At 35.1% G+C, this 22,357-nt stretch overlaps 1 protein-coding gene across 1 annotated transcript in view; it reads right to left on the reverse strand.

Annotated features, from left to right (window-relative positions):
• Window positions 1–3,585: 3,585 nt before the first annotated feature.
• The window catches only part of psq (BTB-domain-containing protein pipsqueak), a 30,012-nt gene continuing 11,240 nt past the window's right edge, over window positions 3,586–22,357 (reverse strand). Inside the window, exons 6-9 of the mRNA XM_071593066.1 lie at window positions 12,531–12,606; window positions 8,992–9,099; window positions 8,660–8,946; window positions 3,586–7,829 (exon numbers count right to left, since the gene is read on the reverse strand). Of these exons, the coding sequence (XP_071449167.1) occupies window positions 7,326–7,829; window positions 8,660–8,946; window positions 8,992–9,099; window positions 12,531–12,606 (975 nt within the window). The 3' untranslated portion in view covers window positions 3,586–7,325. The remainder of the gene's footprint in view (window positions 7,830–8,659; window positions 8,947–8,991; window positions 9,100–12,530; window positions 12,607–22,357) is intronic.

The raw sequence follows: 22,357 nt of genomic DNA on the forward strand, positions 1-22,357 counted from the left end.
AGTTCTGAGAGCTATTGTGAACTATTACACGAACTAACATTAAATAATGAGAATGACCAAGTAAAAAGTAATTATTACGCACATCAAACTTCACTAATTAGTTATTTGAGCGGTAAAATCAAAGCGAAGTGATATACATATACTGAACAAAAGAATAGCCAATTTAAATATGCGGCTCATATGAACGCTTCAACAAATAATTTCCTAAGTTCCCTTCTTGCTGCGTTTCCATATGCATTCAATTTGTGGTTCAACAAATTATGCTGTTTTAAAATTTTATGCCGTAAAAAATGGACTGGATAAAATACAAACTTATTTGTCATACCACCGAGGGATTTATGTTTGCTTTGTTTCACAACGCTGCTCCCGAAGTACGCCCATCTTTATGATACCTTGTTCACTTTAATTATATACTAAGAGCATGAACTATACAAGCATGAACCAACACACTTCAAATGATGTCCTGAAATCCTTTCTTATAATAGTCAATTAAAGGTTTAACCCACCTGGTTCTCGCGTTGAACGATTTAAAATGTCGACGAAGTCCGAACCACATTATTAATTATCTAATTTGGAGTAATGTGCCACAACTTCACTTCACACTTCCTTCCTTTACGCAACACCTAATAATTGTAAGGTGAAAAGTGAATTCTTCAAGGTATTAAAAGCCGATCGGTACTCATGAAATTGACGATCTTTGGTGCACAATGGTCAATGCGATACTAACGAATTAAGTAGTTTGTTACGGTTGATGACGCCATAACTGTATAATATTTTTAGCCAATGGCATCGCAGATCTTGAGACAAAGGTAGTTCGAAACAACCAATTCTCAGTACAAAACTAAATTCAAATGTTTAAAGAAACTAACGGAAAAACTAGCTTATATCGCCGATGTTTACTCAAATGTAAGAATTTCATCGCTCAAAAACCATCCATGATCCCATCATCGTATAGGCAAATGACTTCTGCAAAATGCAATTCTCGCCTTTTTGAACTATTTAAAATTTTCCTCTGAAAATACCAAGAATATTCCCCATTCAAACTTGTCCAAAATCAAGAACGATGACATTTATGCCCATTATAATATAAAGAACTCCAGGAAAATGTTTGGCGGTTGATGGTAGAGTTCACCTTGTACTAAGGCCAATGGTGGGTGAAATTCACACATCAGGGTAGGAGGGCCAGTTCCTTTCCTTGGGCTGGTTTTGGTTTCCCAGGAAGACCTGGTACCCAAAAAATCACATAGCTTTGGTGGACCTGCAGGTGCCCAGAGAAACTTGCCCAGGAATCGAACCCAGATCCTCCGGTCAATAATTCAATGCTCTGCCCCTAGACTACTGCAAGCCACACAATTTTAATATTATCCTACCAGAAAACCTTTTCTCCAAATAAAAAATCCATGATTTCATCAACATATGTTGCATTAGTAATTCATAAATGATACTTGATAATGACTAATAAAAAAATGATCAATAAATTTAGACAACACACAATTAATGTAATGCCATAAATTGTAATAAAAGTGTATCCCACCCTTTCCATGGAAGTTTGATTTCCTTAAAATGTCCATATGGTTTACTAAATCACAGTTAATCTACCCAAACTTCAGTTTGATAGGTGAGAACAGACCCCAAGGGAATGCAAAACTCACACATGGGTTGGAGGAGCTAGTCTCTTTCCTGGTAGTTTCCTAGGAAGATCAAGTGCCTGAAAGTCATACAGCTTGGTTGAAGCTGTGTGCCCAGAGCCATCACCTGTAATGAAACCTGAGACTTCTGGCCAGCAGCCAATTCTTCTACCTACTGGACTGCCACATCCAGAAGGATGTGAATAAACCCATAAAATATGTGCTTCTTCTATTTTTAGAATTCAATTCATATTTCAATAATGCATGGACATGGACCATCAGAAACTACTGATATCCTATCCGACAGAATTTTTGTAATTTCAAAGTTTGCTAACAAAATTTCAAAGTGACTACTTAAACACACTAACATTAATTGCTCTTCTTTTAATTGTGGGGCTTAAGTTGTAATTCAATTTTGATAAATTTTTTAAACAAAAAAACGATCAAACATAAGCAAACTTTTATTTGTACTTCCAACTTTATGGAGTCCTACACACCCACATCTAGGTACAGCGAAAGCTTTCTGTGCATGGGCAAGCCATCACTGGACAGGAAATGTCTACCCAATGGTAGAAGAACAAAAAAGGCAAAGGAGGAACAACCATACCATATAGCTACACAATGCATTTGCTTCATTTGACTGACAACATCAATTAGATCTTCAATGAAGCACATGGATTTATGGAAGACTGAATTTTCTGAAGATAAAGGCCTTCCCTTAGACAAGTCCCCATACGCATCTAATTTTAATCTATTTACAATTCTGAATTTCGTTGAATACATGCAGCATGAGGACAGGATCTCTAACCAGTAGGCAACTTCTAACACATTTCCTTAAAAATATTCATTACAATCAAAGAACAGAAATGTGATTGTTTCACTCAAATTAACTATATTAGAAGGTTTGGCTACATCAATAACAAAAGAGAAGGAAGAGCAGAGTCAAGGTATACTGGGTAAATCAGTAAGTTTTTAATTAGAAGAGAGTGCCTAATTGAACCAACTGTTATCCACCCAATGGTTGTTGTGAAGAGACAAGGTAGTGCTTACCTCATAATAAGGCTCTCGAGCCAGTAAAATTCACGCAGGGTAAGGAGTCCTGTTCCTTTCCCTATACCACCAGTGGTTACCTAAGAAAATCTACAAACCAAAATATCACACAAATTGGGTGAAGTTCGGGGTTGGTCCTAAAGTCTTTAGGAATCAAATTCAGGTCATCTAGTTAAGTTGAATCCTATTCTACCTGGGCTACTATACTAAACCCACCTTTTCAATTGCAGTAATATAACAAATAGTAACTTTTTAATAATCATACTTGCAAAAGTGGATGCCAGATCTAGACCTCACCCATTCGGCAATTAATTTTTAAATCACAGTAACAAAATTTAAGTGAACTTTAAAATTGCAAAAATGGATTTCACATCCCTGGGTTACTCATTTCCTACAATCCACCTTGAATCATTGATGCTGCAGTTCAGTATTAATTTTACATTCTGTACCTGAATCTGCCAGCATAACATTAGCACCACTTTTATTGAATACAAACTACTATGGTAAATTTTGCTGTAGAGTCAAACTTACATTACCAATATCCAGTTGAATGGAACTCTCATGCCATTTAGCCTGGCACTATTAATTATGAACAACTGAAGGCATCAATTCATTTTCAAATATAATGATTCCAGTAAAAATAATAAAAATTAAAAAAGGCAGCCATAGTATGAATAACGAAATTCTATTTGCATCAGGAATTTTTGGAATCTTGACATTGGGAAAGAAGGACACAGGACCCAATGCATTTCACGATTGAAGCATAATTTTTTAAGGGAAATTTTCCCCAACACAATAATTAAGAACCAGAGAGGGAAAAATTTTCCATAGTAACTGCAATATTTTAAAATCAATAGAATTTCGGAACACTTAAAATATAGGAAGTTGGAAAGGGTGAAGTAAAGAAAATGCACAATATCTTGTCAAACCTAGGATATTTCTTCTCTTAATAATCATTTACAGCCATTCACATATATGATGCTATTATAATGCATGATTCCAATCACTATCATCTGTAAATTTTAGTGTCACCCACTACAGAATCCCTATAGTCCAAATAAACGTTTTGGAAAATAGTTTAAAAAAGATACCCATTATCATTATACTCTTTGCACGCTGAATCATCCTTCCATCCTTCACCAAACATAAACAAAGACACAAATGAAGAGTTATTTATATAAAGCTATTCATTTTTCATCATGCACATCTTGGCTAGGTGTAAAATGTCTTGCTTTTCTCTTATATTTTGCCTACAATTTGAGTTGGATCATTTATAAAATACCAGGACGTTAAGGAGGCATCATACGATAAATCCACATAACCTTTTTTTCAACCTATTCTTTAACTTGATGCCTTTTAAAAACAAAAGGAAATAATCATCGCTATGCCATAGAGAGACACATCGTTTTTTTCATTTCAGTAGGAACTGTAACAGCAACTTTATCATGTACTGACTCACTGATATTGTAATCGGATGGATTGTCATGACAACTACTCAAGAATGAACCACGCACCTCTTTCATCTTACACCCAGGTACAATCACAAAAGTCTAGTCATTTCTTTTTTTCTTACAAAATATATCTTTTGCTTAAATACATTCCAATATGATTTCTTTCTTGTCCAGACACATTCTCATAACTTACTATACACTTTTTACATGTTCTCCATTATCCCCTTCAAAAAGGTAACACACTTTTTTTAAAATGTTTGGCCTCATCATCACTAATTATGAATATTTTAGAACAGTCTTCTTAAACAGACAATGTCAGCCATATTAGTGTGGTAGCAATTTCCAGCATTCAAAAGTATTGCTGAACAATTGTGTGTACATTTGATTTACATATCATAAAACGATACCAATCTTTTATTTACCTCTGCCATTATGCTAACTCTAAAATCATGGCCCACTTAGTATTAGTCATTCACACATTCCTCAAAAAACAATGTGCCTTAATAATAAAATACTGTCTACTCATATAAGTTGTATTGGTAGGTATTACAGAAAATAAATAAACATAGACCAGAGATGGAAGGTCAAGCTTCTAACTGGAATTTTCAGACATATAGGAAGGGTTGTGTGATTCTATCCATCCAGTGTGCCTACCCTTTATAAAACATATTCTCATGGTCCAATATCTCTCTCGGATGGAGTTATCTCTCACCTTTACACCTTCACACTGATTCATTAGTAAGACAACTTATATACTATATCTATATAACCTCTGAGACAATAATGCAAGCTACATAAATTTTAAAAAGTAGTGAAAAAATTTATATCAATAAAAATATGCTAAAATAAGTTTTTATATACACCAACAAATAAAAACCATGTCTTTCGTCAAAACACCTTTGAACCCAAGTGGATTCTGCAATAATTCAAATTCTTTTATGAATAAAAAATATGATATGTTGTATAAATTAACAAGCCTCATGATTATATCAAATGATCTGTCCATCCATATATATATCTATGTGTGTGTGTATATATATATTTATATTTATTTATAAGGCAATGAAATGCAAGTAACGGAAATGGCAATTATAGAGTAATAAACCATTCACTCTGATGAAAAACTTTCCCCACATCGTTGAACCATTAGCTGTTTCACCTTCCCATCTAACAGTGGATATAGCTACTAATTTCACAAATGACACTGAATACTCTTCTTGGTATTAAATGCAGTTGAATTCACAAGTATAACTATTGCAGGAAATATACGCACTATGGACAATAATGAAGGGACATCCATGTCAAAGAGAATACACCAGCAGCAAAGAAATTGGAAACTTAAAAATTGAAACATAAGCCACCTATGCATGGGTAATTGCAAAATATCTGGCGTACAGTTACAAGATTCAAGCACTTCTAAACAACAAGTTTTGACAGTCATGCCAGTGACATGTTTATGCTCTTGGGATGATGCCTATGTAGAACTAAAGTGGACAAAATCCTCCAAAGATGTTACACAACAATAGATGCTTCCTTAATATAGAGGAGGGAACGAGTACAAAAGTAAAAGGATATTGTTATTCTAACTGCTCACCTTACAATTAGTTTGATATACAACATTGCGGTGGTTTTACCATTCACTACACACACTCATCTCTCTTTCTGTCAGTAGAAATGTAAACAAAATCAGTTTATTCTGTTTAACAGTATAAAATTTTGGTGCAGTAGCATCTACTTTTGTGGCTATGAGAAAATGAGTGTGTGAGCAGTGTTTATTAGTAAGATGGTTTGAAAACAGCAAACAGTATCCTTTGTTTATTACGACAAGGTGCAGTTCCATCTTTTGTCATCAAATTAGTGATACTGGGATGTTTTTTAACAATATGGCTTGCCTACCCACTAAACAAAATGCAGAAAAATGTGTACCCTCAGTAATACAAATTCATACATTAATACCTAAAATGCAAAAAATGCTTTGCCATCTTTGTACTTGTGTGGCCACATATTTTGTGCCTGTCCTGTAGAATTAAAGTTTTATAAAATAATACAATAAATCCATAAAAATGGTACTGTGTCGGTAGATAAAAAAAGGAATTTGCTGCACACCGGTAAAAAGAAGTGCATCAATGGAAAAGCAAAATATGGAACTGCATTCAGTTAAAGTGGCAGAAAGCAGTTTGATACAACTAATTTTATCACCTATAGACATCAACATTATGACCACATGACATCTTAGTATCAAAGAATTACAGTTCTCATTACAGGACAGACTTATGTACAGTATAATAAAATTTTGCGAATAACTAACCTGACAAAATGTCATCAAACATCATGGAAAAATGGTACTTTCCAACAAAGTACAAGCACATATAGACATATTTCTATGTAAACTAATACATAGTAAAATCTTTTAATGATGATGACAATACCAATGTTCATAGGTCAGATTTCGTGTGATCACAGTACCTTTACAGCCATCCTACGTAAGAGACAGACACTGAATGTCAGAGCCTTTAGATGCACTTGCAGTATCATTTGGTTAATATAATATGATAAGACATTCTTAAGACAGCTTCTTTTATGAATGTGCAGTTCTTTAATCAATATGTTTTAATTTTCTTTTTCTGATCAAATAATGAAAGATAATTTACTAATGTGACCAGAATGCATTTTAGGCTTATGAATGTACATGTTAATAATAATTTAAATAAAAAACGATGTGATATATTTATGTGAATATTTATGCGTATATATAATATGACTATGTTCAAAATATCACGCTAGTACTTTGGTTATTTGGGGGCAGGCGGGAAACACCATATGCCACACTTCCAATGGAGAAACCAGACTTATGTCTCCCAAGATCCAGATTTAGTGGCATGGTTTCCACAGCACACAATCAATGTCAATTATTCCCCTAGCCTCCCACTCTCTATCCTGATTGCCACCTTTATTTCCAGCACAAGGCAAGTATCTGAACTCTTGTCTTCTGTGGGAAAACACCTCACACTGCCATGGAAATTGAATTACTTTAGGGATTCTAGGCAGGCAGGTTTCATGGTTTGGGCAAAGAAGATACCCGAGGATACCTCTTACGTCTGCAGGAGGACCTGGTGGTGTAAGGGACGGGGAGGAGGGCTTGGCAGCACTCTCCATACCGGCACTCCCTGGTTCGGTCCCTCGTCAGTGCTCACTCTCAGCTGCTATACATCTCAAAGTCGATGCCCTCATGCCCTCCTCCGCTGGTCGTTAGCATGATACTACTTCCGCTTCCTGGACCAGCAGGACCTTGCGCTGAGCCACCTTCCACACCACCGCCCTCTGCCTCAAATCGAATCCTCTTGAATCGGCCATACAGTGAAGAATAGGGCAAGTTGTAATGGATTGCAGCTTGGTTGATGCTCATCTCACCAACACGAACAGCTTCAAGTGCCTCATTCATGTCATCCTCCGACCAGGGAACTGGGTTGCTCTTGGATAGCTCAATTCCTTCCCTCTTGCACCTACCATACAGGGTGCCACTGGGAATGCCATGCTCTGATGATGCCCTCTGCACAGATGTGCCCTGTCGGATCGCTTCAAGGGCCCTGTTAAGGTCCTCAGATGACCATGTTGTGGGAGTTGCATTGAATGGAGCAGAGAGCTTTATTCCTTCTTTCCTTGCAATTTTATACAGTGTGCTACTTGGTATGCGGTAAACCTACAGAAAGTGAAACATAAAACAGGATTGTATCAAAAAACTGAATTGCAAAAGCATTAAATCAGTCTATCAAGTCATCTACATGCAATAAAAGATACGCATGAATACTTACATATGTTCTTAAACTTGTATTGTACTAAAACATATATGAAGTTTGAAAAGCACCAGACTTATAAGTACATAGATTATCATAAAAATCACTGAACTTTGCTATTTAATTACATGTAAAATTTCAAAAGGCAAATTGTTATTTGACAATGACATTAAGTCAAGCAATTGAAATATCAGAAAATCTCCTCTCGCATTTCATCTAAGACAAAATAATAAAGTGAGTGAGATTAAACAAATAATAATCCATATTCACACATTTTTAAAAGTAAATGTGAAGTGCATGAATCAAGCATGTAATGACCATTCAAAAAAATACATAATTATGGTTATGCTTGAAAGCAAAGTAATAAAGACATTATCTTTCATGCATACTACATAGACATATTCTTCCCAAGAGAAGTCACTTTACCTTAAATGATATCATTTAATATCAGGCTGTTTGAAATTTATTGTAAATAATTGCAGATGATAAATTTTACTAGAAGATAAGTGGCAATAAGCTAATTAATCATCTTCAATTGGAAACTGCTAATAATCAGTATTATTTTATAACTAAACATATGCCTCATTGATACAAAAACAATAATAATAATCAAGATTTCAAGTGTATTTGATTTTAAAGTTACTTGGGCAAAGCTTCAGATAAAATGCTTGTAGTGACCAAAAACAAACATGGGAAACAAAAAAGCTTAACTCCAAAGGATACTTCTTGCACAAACCTTAGCAGCGCGATTAGCAGATATGCGGCCAGCACGCAGTTCATCAAGGGCAGTTGTTAGGTCATCCTCTGACCATGACTTGCCCCCAGGGGGACCACCGCCATCCTTCTTGGGTGTGTCAATGCCTAGGCGATGTGCTCGCTGCCAAAGTGTGGTGGACGGGATCCCAAATGTGGCAGAGGCCCGGGTGAGGCTCATGGCATGGGATCGCAGGGCATCAAGGGCCATCTCCATATCCTCGTGATTCCAGTTCTTAGGGCCTCCAGGGCCACACTTCCCACCTCCCCCTCCTCCACCCCCTCCGCCTCCTCCACCCCCTCCCCCGCCCCCACCGCCACCCCCGCCACCCCCACCCGTTCCAATTCCACTGCCCGCCCCGCCTCCGGCACCAGTTCCTCCTCCGCCTCCTCCTCCCGGAGCTCCTGATACCTCACTGCCATCTAAGAGCAAAGCCACTGATGTAACATGAGATGGTTGAAGTCATGAGACAGGTTTTTTTTAGCAACATGAGGGAAGAATGAAAGGGCATACACTGGATGATGAATACTTCATCCTTTCACCCTTTTTTAAGGGTTGGTCTTGTCTCTAAAAATTGACAATGGTTTAATGAGAAGGTGAATGCAAGTTGTAAGAATAACCTCAAATTCGAGGCACTGAAAGGTTACACAGGCAAAATATCAAGAAAATAGAAAGATAGAACTTTTTATTTACAATTTCATTTTCCAGAGAGATCTTTGTCCCTTTTTTTTGCATACTTTGTACAAGTGAAATTTTTAATGACAGATGCATTCACCAGGTTTGAACTGAATGATTCATGATCAAACAAACAAAAGAGCCTCTTCTGCAGAAATCATAAGAGTGATTATTATTTGTGATATCTATTTCACTATTTACATCTCACAACTATCTAAAATTAGACCAACTAAGTTATTGAGAATAAGGTAGAGTATTGATTATAAGTTTGCATGCAAGAAAACAATGGAAATCCACCAAACAGGGGTAGGGATTGTGTACCTTCATGCCCATCAAACCAATTCCTCAATAGAAAATTAAAGAAATTAGTGACTAAGGATTTTCATCTTTGAGTTCTACTAAAACACTACTTGCATTAGGTCTGTCAAACACCATGCCAATAAACAGAAGAGAATGTTCTCAAGTCAAATGTTGATACGTTGAATGAAACCTCACTTCTACGTTCACATCTACAAAGATAAAAGCAACAAGAAAACTTAAAAAAAGACTACATTTTTACATGAAGGTCCAGAGCACAGCATAAGAATTTACCTCCGCAACCTTACATACCTGCTATAGCCAGAACTAACAATTGTTATCTCAAAAACTTTGTACGGTAAGCATTAATAGTATTACTAATGACCTAGATGACCAAGCTATGATCAACTAACTAAAAATCATTGTTTAAAGAAGCAAGAATGCAATGGGGTACCAGTTAAGAGAATATTAGCACTAGATCCTTCTTGCATGATATTATTCTTCCAGTTACCAACATTCACGAAGCTCCTATGACACCTAGATCTAAATATTCAACGGGAATTGTTCAAAACCCAACTATTAGGAGGTAGAATGTTTGAATGAAATGAGCATTCATGGAATGCATACATGAAATACTGAAGCTAATAAAAACAACCTAAATAGAACAATGTCTCAGGATGATCCTTGACTCTCAATAAAACATATTGCACGACCAGCTGCATTCATGTCAATTAGTTTCAGCGAAGCCTCCATACAGTGAAATCTGAGACAACCAGATGGCTTCATTCAATCAAATTTCCCCAGAATTAATAGTAAAATTTTTTGAGATAAGAAAAACCGGTAATAAAACTGGAATATTAAGAAACTGTTGATTGTTATATTTCCAATTCCACACACACAGTACACCACACTGAGATGATAAGTCATCTGAAATAGTTTGCAATTTCTTCTAAGTTCCTTCATCTTGTAGTGAAGATTTATTAAGTTTTCTGCCTCATTAGGGTGAAAATTGGATATTAGTGGCCCACTAGGTTCAGCAATACAAAATTGGTGAAGGATACATAAAAATTCTAAAATTGCAGGCCTTACTGAATACATCTTCCTCATCAAGAAGTTTTGAAATTACCATATCATCTGCAGCCTCTTTCAGCCATTTAGTCCAGGCATACTAGATTAAACTTGCATCCTCAAAATTACAATTGATTGTTAACTAGTCCCCTAATGTAACAGTGAAGTCTTTCCATAATTATAAGAATGCAATATGTAGCACATAGTAGCAGTTTGGTTCACACATATACACCCAATGTAATATCAATCTTGCTCTTTACCTTGACACTTTTCATCCTATAAACCATGCATTTAGTCAGGCATCAGAAAAATATTCATCAAAACCCTAAGTCCTGCAGTAAAATTTCATGAAGAGCTCCTTTTTTTGGTGACAATCATCACAAGTTCTACATTAAAATCTTTCTTTCCTCTGCAGAAATATTATGACAACGCTTAAAATTCATCAATGACCCTTTGGAACACTAAAATGAGCCTCATATTTCTAACTGAGCTACAACATCCTTCGTCTTTCTTCCAATAACTGCCCAGTTACTGAAATGATTTCATGGCATTCACAAAAACTCATTTAAATCTCCTTCCATAACTTAATACTTGGAAAATCTCAATTGTAATAAAGTTTGCCACCCCTAATAGTTAATTGTTTTATTTTTTCATGGATACAATATCAGTAATTGCTGAATATGCAGTTCCATGCTGCTCAGCCATGTTTACTTCGGAAAATTTGGCTTTTTCCACCTCTTATGATTTTTAGGTTTTTGAGATGCTTGAACCATTTTGCATTCATCTCATTCACTATTGGTCTATTATAAAAGATTTCAATTTTTTCAAATTTTAGAAGTTATCAGGAATGAAAAGGTACTGCATTTAGTATCATGCTATAACACTTTATATATGAGGGCCTACAATGATGGGTATGAATACAATTTCTCTCCATTTTACTGAGTTTTACGACAAAAAATGTTTTACTATTCACACTAATTATGGTTATTTTGTCATAAGATTTCAACATTCCATCAAGCTATGGATTCCATTAACTACATAGAATCATGTTACATTACAGGCATATAACAAGATTGGAGATCAATAGGCAAGGGCAAAATTTCCTTTCCCATATGCCATATAGTTAACACACAATGCAATCGAAAAATATATAATTAAGCTTTAACAAAAGGATCTTAATAAACAGCACATGATATGTTCTTAAGACTACAAGAGGCCTAATTTTTCTGAATAAAGGCTTGAAAGGCAGGAAGTCTGTATACCAATATTTAAAAACAAAACAGAAAAGAATTCGAAACAATTTCTACATAGCATTAATCTTTCTACATAGGAAACAAGGCAATGACATTCCTGTACCATTTATGAGAAAACATGTTGAACCTATTTGACTTCCCAAAGCAGTGTCAGTTTAATTCATAATGTGCACACCTAAAGGACAAAAAATTATGCTAATGTTACCAAATTCCATTTCCCAAGGAGTTACATTGGAATACAAGGCATGCACGAAATTACAAGAGAACATGCTTCACTACACAAATTAGTTGTTCCCCATGCAAAGTTTTAACCATCTAGTATAAAAATTCAAGCAATTACAAATTATCCTATTTGCCATCAGCATTATTTCTGGATGTTGCAAACTAATTGTAAGGAGTGAATGATGAAAAAGGTTTTATGATATTAACGGTAATGAATAGTAGGATGTTAGGCTAAATAATGGTGAGAATTCAGATGATACAATGCTTTAAATCAACTTTAGTAAGCATTTTAAAGTTCAGAATAATCTTTAATTCAAGACCACAGCTTAGATCCTTACCTGAGTGCCCAGATGAAGACGGAATAAGACCAAGTAGTTCTGGGGTAATCATCATTGTATGTTCATCATCAACATTCTGGAAGAAAATTCAACATTATTTTCATCTGACATAAAAATATGTAAATTATTAACTGAAAATCAACCACTGACTAAAGAATAAAATACCACCTTCAAGACATGGGACTACCCTAATAAAGAATAACAAGCACTGAGTTTGCAGGATTTATCAATCATTTCATTAAAGGGACCATGAATTCTGATTAAAATCCTCTGCTAAAATCTATCATTACAAGAAAAACTAAGATGAGGCTTTCACATAAGAAATATCAAACTGAGAACAACAAAATGTCACAAATTTAACAAAGAAGCTATTCATAATTAATAGAGAGGACTCACCCTTTCAGGTATGTCCCTGAAAAGCATAACATCAGTCAGGGTGGGTTTTCCCCCTCAAAATAAAAAAGTAATACTCCAAATCATTATTCCACAAATGTTACAAGGTGGGAACTTTAACAAAGGTAAAACTCACAGAATGCTGTGAGTGTATAGGTCACTGCTACTTCTGATCTTCCATTGAGAAAAATCATGAGAGAAATACTCTAATTTAGCAAAATACTACCTTGATCAAAAGGTTCCCGGAATAACCACCGTGTGGCGCTCCCATCGTTCTGATTTGAGTTCTGTTTTTTTTGTTAAATTGGTACATCTGTTGTTGATATTCCCTTTAAATCTTAGTGTCATAACTTGACATTTGCAAAAGTTACGTAGCCAAGAGTACATCTATCTCTGTGTGTGTTGGCGATTTTTTACAATTGCAGAAATGGATTTAAATTTGCAACAACGAACTTGTATTAAATTTTGCGTAAAAAACGGATTTAGTGGCGCACGGACGTTGGAAATGTTGGAAAAGTGTTTCGGCAACGATTCTCTAAAAAAAACGGTCGTTTACCAGTGGCACGAGCGGTTCAGAAGTGGTCGTGAGTCAATCGAAGATGATGAACGCAGTGGCAGACCATCGACATCGAAAGTCGGTGAAAAAATTGATAAAGTAAAAGAAATGTTGGTCAATAACCGCAAATTAACCATCAGAGAAATAGCGGAGGACTTGAACATTGCCTATGGATCCGCCCAAGACATTGTGGTTAATGATTTGGGTTTCCGTCGTGTAGCATGCCAAAAGACCTCAATTTCATGCAAAAAAGAGACCGTGTTGACGTCGCAAAAGACATGATTTGCGAGGCTGAATCCGATCCCACATTCATCAAAAGGATCATTACTGGAGACGAGACGTGGGTTTATGAGTACGACACGCAATCCAGACATCAGGCAAGTGAATGGCGTTCACCAAATGAGCCGAGACCAAAAAAACCACGTCGTTTTCAGTCAAAAAAGAAGGCAATGCTGACGGTTTTCATGGATTACAACGGTGTAGTGCATCATGAATTTTTGCCAGAAGGCCAGACAGTAAACAAAGAGTATTATTTGGGCGTTATGAGACGTTTGCGTGAAGCAATTCGCCGAAAGAGACCAGAAATGTGGGCAGAAAACTCGTGGATTTTGCACCATGATAACGCACCGTCGCACAGTGCTATCATTATTCGTAATTTTTTGACGAAAAATGCAACAAATACCATCCAACAGCCACCGAATTCACCTGATTTGGCTCCCTGTGACTTCTTTCTGTTCAATCGAGTTAAAAAACCATTACGGGGAACGCGTTTTAGCAGCCGAGAGGAAGTAATGGAAAAATCGCAGGAAGCACTGATGGACATACCGAAAACCGACCGTAACTTTTGCAAATGTCAAGTTATGACACTAAGATTTAAAGGGAATATCAACAACAGATGTACCAATTTAACAAAAAAAAACAGAACTCAAATCGGAACGATGGGAGCGCCACACGGTGGTTATTAGGGAACCTTTTGATCAAGGTAGTAAATAATTCATTAAAGTGAAACTGGTATTTGTATATCAAACATTTAAACCACTGATGCAGTTGTATTCTGATTACTTCTAGCAAATAGTTATGGCTTGAGACATGCATATTAATTGGCATTAATCTGCTACTCTGCCAATAAAAAGGACATAAATTTCTCTAAGAATTTTCTATCTAATAAAACACTTCTTGGTAAGACCCCTGATCACCACAGGAAAATAAGGAGAACTATTATACATGAAAACTGCTGAACCTTCCAGCATAATTATAGGATACCACAGGAACCATCATGAAACCTTAAATTCACATACCCGACTAAATTTCAGTATTCATATAGTTTACTCATATCTAACTATTGTGTGGCACCAATGCAAAAGAGAATAACCAACCATATCAAATAGCAGTTTACGGGATGGTGTCACGACCCAACTTCTACGCTCCTCCCTCCTGAGCAAATATATTTAACATTTGCAGAAAAATGGAACATAGCTGAGTGACAATGCTGGTTGCTAGCATCACTAACATTATAAAGCATAGGCATGCCCAATATATTCATTTGGTAACCTTCCTCATGATAATTACATCATTACAGCTCAAGAGCCTTAACTGAATTCTCAAGTACACAGAAAGAAGACTCCAATGACATTCCATACATCTCCACAGTTGCCCCTGGTGAAGTTACATAAACTTACATAAACACCTTAGGCGTTAAATCCATCAAATAGCGTGTTTTAACGAATTGCAATATTTAGACACAGACATTATGAGGTTTGCATAGGAACTAATGGGATAGAAGAAAATTAAAATATTTCTGAACCAAAAAGTTTTACGAAAATTTGATGTTTAAAATAGCATTATTTACATGGCATTTAAACTTGTTGAAAATCATGCCATTTTATTAAAAATAATGCCAAGTATTAAAAATTAATGTAAAAAATTACCAAGACTAAATTTTCCCAATCAGTTTCCCAATTCAGGCCAAATGCTAATTATCATACTCTAACACAGATATACGACTTAAAAGTTCACCTTTCTCATATTGATTTCAATTATTGTCCTCCTAACTATAAGCATATGCATTGACACATTTAATAGACAGCAACACAGGAAAAACTCAGATGAGACCTTAACACAGATAATAGTTTAAACATCAAGTGAGTCCGAAACAAGTGAATTATTTTTACAAGACAATACTTTCTTTCACAATTCCTAAGAAGAAATGAAGTGCTTCATGAAATCCAAATACAAAGGATTGAAACTAGTGTCTCACTTCCACTAAAGAAATGGACTACTTTAATTGATAAGAATGGGAAACTGATATTCATGACTAAATAAATAGTATGAGTATTTATTCTCACAATCCAATTCCATTAACCTCTTTACCAAAACTATCCCTTCCCATTGTAGCTCGCTTGAGTGGATTGCAGGCACAAATATTGAATAAATGCATCAGCATGTCACATTCACAGATGGAGCCCTACCATATTGAAACCTAATTCTTCCACATTGTAGCAAACAAATCATAAGTTTAAAGTGGAAATTTTGATAAGTTTAGTTCAATTAGCCTTAAGCATAAACACATTTAATAGGCTATTTGTGTACACAATTAATTGGCACAATGCATTGATCTGCACTTCAAACACTCTATTGGAATTTGCCTATTTAATAGGGTCTTATAAAAGACCCACAGTGTTTGCTACATAGCCCCAAAGAGCAGGAGAGAATCTAAGACCGATGAAATTCTCATGCAAACTTTTTAAAGCATATACCTTGGTTTTGAAACATATCTACAGTCAGAAATGACACTTTTCTGTGCCACCTAAAAGTAAAATGATGCTTTCAAATTGACTCCAGGTAAAAAGATGGAGTCCATATTTATCAATTTTGTCATCACTTAGTTACCATAAATAAAAATATTTCAATGCTTATAATGGTTCAATAAAAACTGACTATCCCTCAATGGTGGCACCAAAAGAAATTCAGGGCTTTAATATGTATCAGTTGGTACTGACAAATCCATCATCACCTTCATATTAAAATCAATCATGTCTGGTTTGGCTTTGCCTTCCCTTTCATTCTTTCAAATGCGATCCTCTTCGCAATTAATCATATCCAAATCAGAATATATCACAATGAACCTACTAATTGCAACTCATTTTTGTCTACTTTTATCGATATGGCAAGTTAAGTTTACTCCTCTAATGCAAACAAATACACTTCACGGGGCAAACCTATATGTGACCATAAATATTGAATTTATTTTCAAGGGACTTTTAAAAGGCAAAAAATTTTCAGCCACTTTTACAAGAGACCATGTTGAATGGGCAGAGTGCGGGAGTGAAACATTTCCAGCTTTGGCAGTGTGTTTCCAAACCATTTACAAGCAACACTGAAGAGTTGGCACTGATTTCACACAGCACCATGCAAATTGAACGATAAAATTCTTCTTTTTCCTGATGAGATATAGCAAGGAGTGAAGTACCAGGTACATTCAACGGAATATATACTTAAATATCCAAGTTGTCATGTTCGTAACAGAAACCTATGGTAATAAAAATCATAAACATACAGGCTCCACACTCAATATTATGACCTTAATTTTCACAAAAAAGCATTAACCACAGCTTTAGTTTGTGTAATCTCAATGCAGAGTATCTCAATGGAGGGTCAGTGAAGCAAAGATTGAGGAGCAGCACAAAAATACCTAAGCATGAATTAATAGCATCTCTAGAGCACATATCAAGATGACAAGATAACTTCGCTATACAAAATAAGCCAAATACTCATTTTCCCAGAATATTACTTCAATACCCTGAGTTTTTCAGGCTGGCTATGTAAAATCACATACTACCTTGATCAAAAATTTCCCGGAATTTATTCAGAAAATTAAAAATACAAGTTTATTCATCTAAATCTATATTGTCCCCTTCAAAGTAATCCCCATCGACTGCAACACACTTATGCCAGCGCTTGATCCAATCCTCGAAACATTTTTTATATTCGGTTTTCGGTATGTCCATCAGTGCTTCCTGCGATTTTTCCATTACTTCCTCTCGGCTGCTAAAACGCGTTCCCCGTAATGGTTTTTTAACTCGATTGAACAGAAAGAAGTCACAGGGAGCCAAATCAGGTGAATTCGGTGGCTGTTGGATGGTATTTGTTGCATTTTTCGTCAAAAAATTACGAATAATGATAGCACTGTGCGACGGTGCGTTATCATGGTGCAAAATCCACGAGTTTTCTGCCCACATTTCTGGTCTCTTTCGGCGAATTGCTTCACGCAAACGTCTCATAACGCCCAAATAATACTCTTTGTTTACTGTCTGGCCTTCTGGCAAAAATTCATGATGCACTACACCGTTGTAATCCATGAAAACCGTCAGCATTGCCTTCTTTTTTGACTGAAAACGACGTGGTTTTTTGGTCTCGGCTCATTTGGTGAACGCCATTCACTTGCCTGATGTCTGGATTGCGTGTCGTACTCATAAACCCACGTCTCGTCTCCAGTAATGATCCTTTTGATGAATGTGGGATCGGATTCAGCCTCGCAAATCATGTCTTTTGCGACGTCAACACGGTCTCTTTTTTGCATGAAATTGAGGTCTTTTGGCATGCTACACGACGGAAACCCAAATCATTAACCACAATGTCTTGGGCGGATCCATAGGCAATGTTCAAGTCCTCCGCTATTTCTCTGATGGTTAATTTGCGGTTATTGACCAACATTTCTTTTACTTTATCAATTTTTTCACCGACTTTCGATGTCGATGGTCTGCCACTGCGTTCATCATCTTCGATTGACTCACGACCACTTCTGAACCGCTCGTGCCACTGGTAAACGACCGTTTTTTTTAGAGAATCGTTGCCGAAACACTTTTCCAACATTTCCAACATCCGTGCGCCACTAAATCCGTTTTTTACGCAAAATTTAATACAAGTTCGTTGTTGCAAATTTAAATCCATTTCTGAAATTGTAAAAAATCGCCAACACACACAGAGATAGATGTACTCTTGGCTACGTAACTTTTGCAAATGTCAAGTTATGACACTAAGATTTAAAGGGAATATCAACAACAGATGTACCAATTTAACAAAAAAAACAGAACTCAAATCGGAACGATGGGAGCGCCACACGGTGGTTATTCCGGGAACTTTTTGATCAAGGTAGTATTTCATTCTAGTTTCCTCAATACGATTAAATATAAAACTAAAAAAATTGGAAATTATAATTTTCCCAAATAAAAAAATAAGAAGTTAAATAAAAAGTTGAAATTAAAATTTTTGCTAACAAGCTGAATGAAATATTTTGCAGTTCATTCTTTTCCATTACTTGTACCTTGGAACTTGATTTCCTGTTTTATCTTTCAGAAATTCAATCTATTCCCAGATTTAGACAGTCGAAAAACCATGTTGTTAAGCTCATTTTATATATATATATATATATATATATATATATATGTATATGTATATATATATATACATATATATATATACATATATATATACATATATACACATATATACATTTATACACATATATACATATAATGTTGGCCTATTAATAAAGTCCAAACATTAACTCGAGAATCATCAGATGGAATATTCGATGGTTCCCTTCTCCGATAACACCTAATTTTAGTAAATTTCTACTCCGATGGATTTTCTTCCTCTTTTATTTACTTGTCAAGAAGCATATTTTTTGATGATTTAATTTCTACTCTTGAAAGTAAAGCAAAACCTCCTCAAATGGATGAATAGATCACCAAAATTTTACTTTATCACCTCAAATAAAATAATGATATCCATTAAAATGAAACTTACAATTAAGATGAATAAACAAATCTTCAGTTAATCTTTCATCATGTTAGTTCAACATGAGGAAAGAAAAGAAAAATCAAAGATGGCAACAGATAGTTTGAAAGTGAATACATAGAATTATCAGTACTAATTATGAGTGCAGTCATTTGCTTTGTAGTTAAAAACTCATCAATGACAAAGAAACATTTTTAGAAATAGTTAAACAAACCACAGCATTAACTTCTATACCAAGTATCCAGTCAGGGAATGTAAATAACAGCACTTGGTGATTTGACCTAAAATTTCTTCAGAAGTGCAACGTCCACTTGGCAACCATATGTAATGTATTCATCCCCCAATAGATAAATCTAGCACATCTATACCACTATTATTATATTTGGGGAGGTTTAGCACTGCGTGTGCATATATGCTCCCTGACAAGAATGCAACAGTAACACGCGTGAAGTGTGTAGTGGGAAATGTACGAGCATGGTGCACTCAACAGCATCGTTTGAGAACACACCTTTGAACTAATTTTAATGCATTGCTGCCAGCATGAAGTAATTCATGATATGCTGTTTTAGATTCATTGCAGTCCGCATCTTAAGAATAAGTTTATGTATAGAGGCCACAACTGATTATTAAATACAGTTTCCGACTTGAAAAGTAAGTTGGGAAGTTGAGGTACCGCTGTGAATAGTTTTCTTTCTTACACATCAGGGTTTCTATGTTCTCTACCGCTAAATATTGCAATGATTAACCCCCTACATAATTACAATGCTAGGTTCACTTTGTCATTATTTTCTTGGCTCATAAATTGGCAAGAGGCAATATATACAGGTCAATACACCTATGACTCACACATTCACTTGCAAATTCAGCAAAAGATAAATGATGGTAAGCAGGTAAATTGGGACAATCATCAAATTGAGTCGAGAGATGAGAAATGTCAAGGGGCATGCATGTTATCTCATTCAATGCTTCTGAGTTTATATCTAACTAGGATTTCTGGCTTACTTTGTGAAATTCAATGTTGAAAAACTGAAAATTCTACAAATTGTGTGCCATTTGGAAGAAGTTTTAGAAAAACAGCACAACCATTAAAATGAACTCACATAACAACTGTAGTCATGGCAAGCTTTTGTTCTGTACATATCTTTGCCCAAAACAAAAATTTATTTTAAGATGCTTCAAAGATAACCTAAGTAGTATTCCTAGATGATACAATTGTAATCAAAAGTAGCCTCAGTTAGGAAATGAGAGTGAAAATATTGAATGCTGACTTAAGAATATAATTTAATGGCAGTAATATGCATGACATTTCTCCAGACAAATACAGCAATCCCTCTTCCAATATCACTTAACAGCCCTTCCTCCAGCCAAATGTCATGTTACATTTCTTTATAATTTTCCATTTAGCAGGACTCATTTGAATGAACTTTAGTGTTAGGTGAATAATAACGTTGTTAATATTTCTATAAAAAGTGCATTGTTGCGAGGTCACAACTGAAAATAATTATCAAAAATATTCCTGTCCCCTAAAAATGTCATTTTACAAAAAGGAGTAGGAACCTAAATGTAGTCTATTACAAATTATTATGGTTAAGGCTCAATAAAACAAAATTCGTACTTCCAAGTGAATTTAATTATAATAATATATATAATGAATTATCTAGGCAAATTTTGAATCAATTCATATCCAATTCATGTAGTTAATGTTAACTGCATTTCCTGTTTTGACGAATTCAAATCAATTTTTCAAGAAATTTTCAATTTTCACATGCACATCCATGCATTAAAAATTTACTCGCATGCTACATTAACAACATGAGGTTAATTTGCTGTAAAAATATGTGGCATGACAAAAACTTAATAAGGTATTAGGAGAAAGTTGACAATTTTGCAAATTGAATGCACACATTCACCATTTAGCTTAGACTTGTTTTTAGATTCACCAATTTTTACAATGCTTTAGCTGGGAGTACCATGCTTCTTCAAAGGTTTTAAGCAATCCTAACTACCTGAGAAACACTTTGGAATCCCTATTCCACCTAAAATTTCCGAGGAAAGTTTATCATGCATGTAAATTAGAGAAATACAGGCAAATATAGAGTGCAAATGTATAACTTATGAAAGCTTTGAATTTGTGCCTATGGTAGTGTTTAAAGCCACATATTAAAAAAATCCATTATAATCCGTTAATGATCAGGCAAAAGAAGGACTTATGAGAATTTTTGGCATCAACAGTAATACATAAGATCGAGGCCACCTTTATGCTTAGGTTTCATTATAAAATTGCTTCTCAAATGACATGTAATCAAACAAAAAGGTTTTGGGATCATATAACTGAAAATTCATTGATAAAATTACAGAAAAAAGCTCCTTTGTAAATTCTAAGATATATTAACAGTGTACCATTATTTATTGTGCGCTACTTGAAAGAAAATTGAATTCTACTTCAACACAATGCATATCAATGTTTCAAATATAAATTTTAGCTGTATAATTCACCTTCATTTCATTCACTCACTGTAGAAGAATCATCAAAAAATTATAATCCCATTCATGTTGTGGCTAGATAAAACATATCATACTTCAAATGCAAGTAAGTGATGATATAACACTGTGGTTGCATTCATCATTATTAAGTCTTACCCATAATACATGTTTACTTTTTCAATTGATAAATTTCACATGCCTTTAAATTTGCTGGAGATGAAAAGATTGTTATGAAAACCATCTGAAAGGCATAGCAAAAAACTATGGAGCATACAATATAGTATTTGTAAGAATGCATAATTATGATATAGCAGTTCAATAGTTCTCTCATGACCTATTATTTTGACATTAAATAGTTTTACACGAAACTTTGAAATTGGTCTGCTTTCAATTCAGGGCCAGTAATTAGGTTGAAATCATATAGTCCACATGGATAATATATAGGGTATCAGGTACTCTATCCTAGGATCGAGTTCAGGTTTGGGCATAGTATAGAAAAGTTTCCGACCTAACTAATAAAGGAGACATTTTTTCTTCAAACTCACTTTTATTTTCCAACATAGTCACCTATTAAGTCAATTATCTTTTTAACTCT

The sequence above is a fragment of the Hetaerina americana genome, unplaced genomic scaffold (assembly GCF_022747635.1).
Source record: "Hetaerina americana unplaced genomic scaffold, ioHetAmer1.1.p SCAF_50, whole genome shotgun sequence".
Lineage (NCBI taxonomy): Eukaryota > Metazoa > Arthropoda > Insecta > Odonata > Calopterygidae > Hetaerina > Hetaerina americana.